This window comes from Prenolepis imparis, unplaced genomic scaffold (assembly GCF_030444845.1).
Source record: "Prenolepis imparis isolate NDT839.2.m4 unplaced genomic scaffold, iyPreImpa1.0 SCAF_6, whole genome shotgun sequence".
NCBI lineage: Eukaryota > Metazoa > Arthropoda > Insecta > Hymenoptera > Formicidae > Prenolepis > Prenolepis imparis.
The window spans coordinates 12491494-12498313 of NW_028141164.1; the positions used below are offsets into that span (position 1 = coordinate 12491494).

Below are 6820 nucleotides of genomic sequence, written 5' to 3' on the forward strand. Positions count from 1 at the left end.
ATTGTAAGTTGAAATGTGCGTGATAAATTCGTGATTCATAATTTAGAATCTCGAAGAGAATGAGTGTATATATATGTATACATATATATATATATATACAGGGTATAACTGAAAAAATATATATGGAGCACGCTTTCAGATTCTCTGGCCAATTTGAAAACGATTTTTTCTTAGCGAAAAAATCTGTCGAGACATCTGTCATCATTTCTTGCATATCCCACATTTTTGCCATCATGTATTTTTGTAAGTCTTAAATTAAAATTCTATTAAAATAAATTCTACTTGAAGAATGTGGTTTTGTTAATTATTTAATTCTACTAAGTTTATAGTTTGCGAGAAGCTCTTCTCTTTAAATCATTTATAATTTGAAAATTATTAGCACCTTGATATTTACACTGATGATATTTTTCTCAGTTATACTCTGTATGTACATATATATTATACACACACACATACATCTATAGGAATATGTACAAATGCTCTCTCTCAGGAATCGAAAAATTCCTGTACATATATTCACGCAAACATTCATATAAATATCTGCAAGCATATTTACAAGGAGATGTTACACGAAAATCCGCGGAATTCAAGAATCTGTATTTATGTCTCACTAACAATAAGAATTCTCCCAAGACGAAGCACAGCATCCTTACATAATCTCTGTAAAAAAAAAAATAGACGTATATAGGCAACAAGAATAATTTTCGAGAATTTTTTTAAACTCTCTGGCTAGACATAACGCAGACTCGTAAGAGCCGACAAATTATTCCGAGTTAATAATCGTACACTTACGATATAATATTACAACGTCTCTATTTATAAATATTCACTTTATTCGCGAAAATTCGACAACTCGGAACCTACCTTCGCTAGGTTTGCGTCAATAGAATTTCCCTCGCAATTTGCATTCCGTTGAAGAGACCCAAAGCTGCAATTTCATTCTTCTGTATCTTCTATATCGCAATCGCAATTACGTTTCGTCATCTATCCGATCAATCCGGAGAATATAATTCCGAGAAGTCCAACTCGTCAACGAGATCTGTTTTGACATGCGAGTAGACAGTAACGTCTCCCTCTGCTCTCGTGAGGAAGGAGTGATCGACACAAATAAGGTTCTAACTGCCGAAGCGGGAAATCGAAAGCGATCACAAACATCGATTGATTACTTTGAGATCAATTTCGCGTGCATTAAAGCATCGAAATTACATTGATTTTTGATAAGTTTCGATTCCTGATTATGTGAGACATTCCTACAAATTTCAATTGGAATTAATTGATTATTTAATTGATCCTTTGTCTTTCTTGAAATGAAATGGGGGAATAATCCTTTGCGATGACGATTCAGATATTCTTAATACTACACTTTCAATTATATACTTATTTATATTGTAATTAAAATTAAATCTTTTATACTCTAATTGATTTAATATTGCATTTACTTTTTCTTCTATTAAATACTACTATAATAAATAGAAATATATAGTTAAAAATTATTAAATTTTTATTAAATATTAAAATAATAAATAGAAATATATACATGATGTAAAGACTTATATACAAAAATATAAATAGAAATAAAAATAAAAAAAAAATTCTTAAATTCTTAAAACAAATCTGATTGGTCGTTTAATACAGGAGCACAAAGGATTACAATAGGTACAATTAGTACAATCGATAAAGCTAATTGAATCTAGCCTCTTGTCGAAACGAATGTCGGGCGAGAAACTCGGTCGCGCGGGGAGGAAAAGAGAGACGCCTTTGGCGTCGGGGGAGCGGCGGATGTAAATGAACAATTCGGAATAAAATGAATGTCTTAACGTCTCATGATGTCCTCTATGCTGAAGCCGAGCTTCGGCGCGATCGTGCCGGTCCTTTGAATCGGCAGGAGGCTGCTCATCCGTTCCATCTGTCTGACCTCCGTGGAAATGATCCTGCTCGAGTCTGAGGACATCGACGCCTCGACCCTGAGGTCCTGCGGGACCTCCGAGTGCGTCAGTAGATGCGTCTTCAGGTTGCTCCTCTGATTGAAGCTCCGACCGCAGATGTTGCATTTGTGCGGCGACTCCTCCATGTGCAGAATCTTGTGCACCGCCAGAGTTCTGCTCTGGCAGAACCCCTTGCCGCATTCGGTGCACTTGAACGGCTTTTCCTTGCTGTGTATGTATCTAGAAGTGGAAAAAGAATCTTTCTCAGCCGTGGTCGTGAGTAGGGAATTCTCCGGATAATCGGATATTATCCGGCAATTATGCTGATAAATGAATTCAGCTATGTTTTTTAGTAAAGAAAGGATTATATTTAAAGTTAAATGTACGTTTGTTACTATTTCGCGCATAATTAACTATTTTAGATCGATAATTAAATTAATAAAGAATTTAATTAAATTATTATTAATTTAATTATTAATATTGGTGAATCATTTAAATTAATAAATAAATATCTATATAAAAAAGTTTATATAGTAAAAATTAATCTGCTTTATATTATAACATGCAATAAAAACAAATTTGAACATAAATTGATTTATATAAAGAAAATATAAACTGTCGGAAACGTCTCGAAAATCTTGACGACCGTTACGAGAACCACCCTGTATAAAGATATACAATAATTAAATAATTAAATAATAAAAATATTTAGTTAGATGGCCATAAGTTTAATGAAATATTTGGATGATCTATATTTCACCAAATGTTTAGTCAATCTAACTAAATAAATCTTTTATCCAAGTATGTTTTATACGGTTATATATATATATGATTTTATATGTTATATAAGTTATTATTATTTATAAGTTATTATTCATTATATTTAAAATATTTAAATTTTGAATCACTAGTTGGATTGTCGAAAATGGCCGAGTAGGTCGAATAGCCGGATAATTTCCAGATAGATTAATCCGGCCGGATTGGAAAAAAGTAGCCGGATAAGCCGCATTCCGGATATTTATCGGATATCCGGCACATTCCTAGTTCATCATGCGGAAGTATCGATATTTAATTTTTTTTTCCCCTTGATAGATTTGGAAAATTATCTTGGAATAAATACGCGATCCCTCAATTATCGTGTCTCTTCGATAAGTAAGTTATAAAAATATCCCCGCCATAATCTGCGATATAAATATAAATATTATATATAATTTCATAAATATCACTGCTTTTTTTTATTTAAAAAATGATTCTCCCTATTGTAAGACTTTGTGAATTCCGATATTATCTCCTTGCGATGAGTTATTAGCGATAGAAGCAAATTGAAATTTCCTGTTTTCACGAATACAAATAACACAAAGCGTCAATATTGATCAATAATACATATATATCTACATATTGATATTTTTATAAGATCCTTACAAAGGATCCTGTGCAAACAGCCTGAAAACTCCTAAAAAATAATATTGGAGATACTGACATAAACTGGCGCCACGAGAAATTTGGCTTCAATTTTATATGAAAATTTCACTTACGATTAACAAAGAATTATCACGTAATATAAAATAATAGAATTTTACTTCAAGTGAGATAAATTATACAATTTTCAGTATAAAAAAATTTTTTCAATTTTTTATATCTATAGCTATCAAACAAGAAACAAATAAATTTGTTTCGATGATTTATGCTATATATAGCTATATATAATAATAATAATAATAATATAAATTAATATAATAATAATAAAATAATTAAAAAAATAAAGATTTAATTTAAATATAGTAATAGTCAGATGTTAGTATCAATTGTGGTTTTTTATTATAATATTCAAAGTAATTACAAAAAGAAATTCTGATTATTGAATGAACAAAATCAAATGTATTTTCTCCAAATCAAAAATATATTTTACCAAAATCAAATATTTTCAGAAATATTTTCAAAACATTTTTCTAAATTAAAAGCATGAAAATACAAATGTGTATATATGTTCTGTTTCTAAAAACTTTCGATGTGCATGGATTTCTCTTACAATTAAATCTCAATATATCGTTCACATGAAACAGTACACACAGAGAATTTTCTCTTAGAATTTATCCTGAAAATCATGGTAATCGTGGGACAATATGGTATGAAAAGAATTTTAAAAATATGTTTGATTAATTTTACCATACTTTTAGTAAAATTAATCAAATTATTTTATATTTTATTGTGATGGATATTATTTTTTATTGTGATAAATATTAATCAGAAATTCTCATAAAATTCTTTCCATACCATGTTGTCCCATGATTATGATTTTCAGGGTAAATTCTAAGAAAAAATTCTCTCTGTGTCATTATATAAATCCACTGACTCGTGAAAATTCTTTAGACAACTGTTAAGCTTAATCTTCAGCAGGAGTTTCTCTGCGTGAAATTGCATCATTCGACACACAGTTTCGAAAATACGTAAGAAAATTTACAAAGACTTTACAGATCTGTATAATGTATCTAATGAAGGTCAAGAAATATAAAAAAAAGTACAAAAAAAAGAAAGAAGTTAGATATAAAAAGATTCTAACGGAACTCTTTATTCGAAAAACATGTGATTAAGGACCAATTTCCAATTTCTTTTGCTAAACTTTAAGAGAACAGTTAGAAATCTTTTTCTCAAAAACATCGTGTAACTGTAACGTATAAGATTTATTATTTTATTACCACATTGATAACGCACATTCCATGTTGCTTTTCACTGTCTAACTTATTTTATTCTGGTAAAATCTAATTCCAATTATTCATCTCTGAGTCTCTCTCTGGCTTAACTCATGATGAGTCGAAGTAAGATGAAAATTTACGTTACACTGTCAGGGCATTATTATAATTTTGATACGATTTTCTCGCCTACATCTAAACTAGTCTTTACTCTCATAAACTTGAGTCTCGTGAAAACGTTTCTCTTTCCGCCATGTGACACCGCGTCTGGACAGCGGAGTTGGAAACATAAATCTGGAGGATACTTGCCGGTGGTCCCGTAAATGATCCTGCCTGCGAAAGGCCTTGCCACATATGTCGCACGAGTACGGTCGCTCGTCGGTGTGCGTCCTCTCGTGGATCAGCAGGTTGTAGCTCTTGGTGAACTGTCGATTGCAGAACTTGCAGATGAACTGTTTCTTGGGTCTTTGACCCGGCGCTCTTCTCGCGAGGAACGAGGGCGGGGGTGGCGGCACCGGGATCAGATTCTGATGGGTCTGATGATAATAGAGATGCGGACGAGTCTGAGGGCAGCAACCCCTGACCGCCAACAAGGCCGCACCTCTCAGCCAGGTGTCCAGGAACGCAGCCTGGTAGCCACCGACGTTCTGCTGCGTCGCTTGGACGTGCTGTTGCTGTTGCTGCTGAAGATACCTGCCGGTCGGGAAATGCTGAGACCTGGTCCACCTCGGAAATGGCACGTGGTGCTGCTGCTGCTGTTGTTGCTGCTGCTGCTGATGATTATGATGCATCGATCTGTCAACGGTGGGAGGTGTTTGCGGTGGCGTCAACGGTTCCGTCTTCGTCTCCATCTATCACCAAGCGAATGGATATTCCTTGAACTGCCAAAACGGCGGCCAAGGAGGCCGCGATCGATCGGATAATCGGCACTGGAGAGAAATCGTCACTTCGAAAACGATCGATCGACTCGAGACACATAAGGGTCGCTGAACTCGAGGGAACTCAAGGGAACTGGAGCTCCAGCAGTCGACGAGTCGCGCGGACCAGGCGGCGAAGAGAGAGAGAGAGAGACAGAGACAGAGAGAGAGACAGAGAAAGAGAGATATCGAAAAGAAAAGAAAAAAGACGGAAAAAGAGAGCAACGAGAGATTGATACGAGAGTCGGAACGATACTACTAGGCTGCCCGATCGGGATCCCAGAGAGTTGCCGCTCACCTGGCGACGATGACGACGAGATGCCGCCAGCACGGTGGCTCCTCCTACCTCTTGGATACCCGGTTGGTTGGCGGTTCGACTTCCACAGGGGCGGAGCTTCCGGGTCACGGTGACTCCGGGGCGTCCCGACGCTGTATCCCCCAGTGTGGACCAAAAACACTGTATAGTTGTATAGTCTCCCGCTGTGTCGTCTCCCGTCACGTCGCCGTCGTCGCCCAAGAAGACGGGGGATACCGGGTGTAAACTTTTAGCAAAGAGCCGAAAGACGCACGACACGACGTGCGTGTGTGAGCCTACACACTCGTGTACACACGCGTCCGGCGTGTCGGGGTCACGCGTGATTGAATGAGCAGCAGACGGCTGCCACACGAGCTGTCGATATTCCTAATTTCGAATTTCATACTTTTAGGTCGAGATAATAGGTCGTCCTGAAACTCTTTTGTCAACTGAATCAGTGAAACTGTCACGCATTGATTAAAGCACCAATTGACCTTCAGTCGAAACACTCGTATTTTGCTCCTCCGTCTTATGTTTCACTGACAATGAGTATGGCAGCAAAATTTTATTGAAAAATCAATCATAAAAATTCTTCTCAGAGATTTTGCTATATTTTTCTAATATTATTATAATATTATAATTTTTAACTGAAATTACTGTCAGTGATAACTATCAGTGATACATTGATTCCATTTGAGAAAGTACATAGAAAATAATAACCAAGGCTAAAAAAAATCTTGTGCAAACAGCAAGAAAGAAAAGAAGAAAGAGAATCTTTTTGAAAAAAAAGAATAAAATTTTTAAAAACAAGATTTCTGTATTTTTATTTGTATTAAAAAAAGAAAAATTGATCAGAATATATAAACTATATATTAAGCCTTCTTTTTATCTTTATATGTTAATTTTAAACATAATTTTTCGATTGCTAAAATAAAAATAAATTAAAAATTAAAAAATTAAAATACAAAATAAAAAGTGCTGTCTTGGGATACA

At 34.9% G+C, this 6820-nt stretch overlaps 1 protein-coding gene across 1 annotated transcript; it reads right to left on the reverse strand.

Moving 5' to 3' along the window:
* Positions 1-1688: 1688 nt before the first annotated feature.
* Positions 1689-5816, reverse strand: Odd (odd skipped). Its single transcript, XM_083040377.1, has 2 exons — positions 4925-5816; positions 1689-2165 (listed from the first exon to the last, which is right to left on the reverse strand). Exons 1-2 carry the CDS (start codon positions 5464-5466, stop codon positions 1814-1816), a joined length of 894 nt encoding a protein of 297 aa, XP_082896503.1. The 5' UTR covers positions 5467-5816; the 3' UTR covers positions 1689-1813.
* Positions 5817-6820: the final 1004 nt, after the last annotated feature.

Coding starts and splice junctions, on each gene's coding strand:
- Odd (XM_083040377.1), bottom strand. CDS start 5,466: ATGGAGACGAAGACGGAACCGTTGACGCCACCGCAAACACCTCCCACC. Junction 2,166..4,924: donor GATCATTTACGGGACCACCG/GCAAGTATCCTC, acceptor TTCCACTTCTAG/ATACATACACAGCAAGGAAA.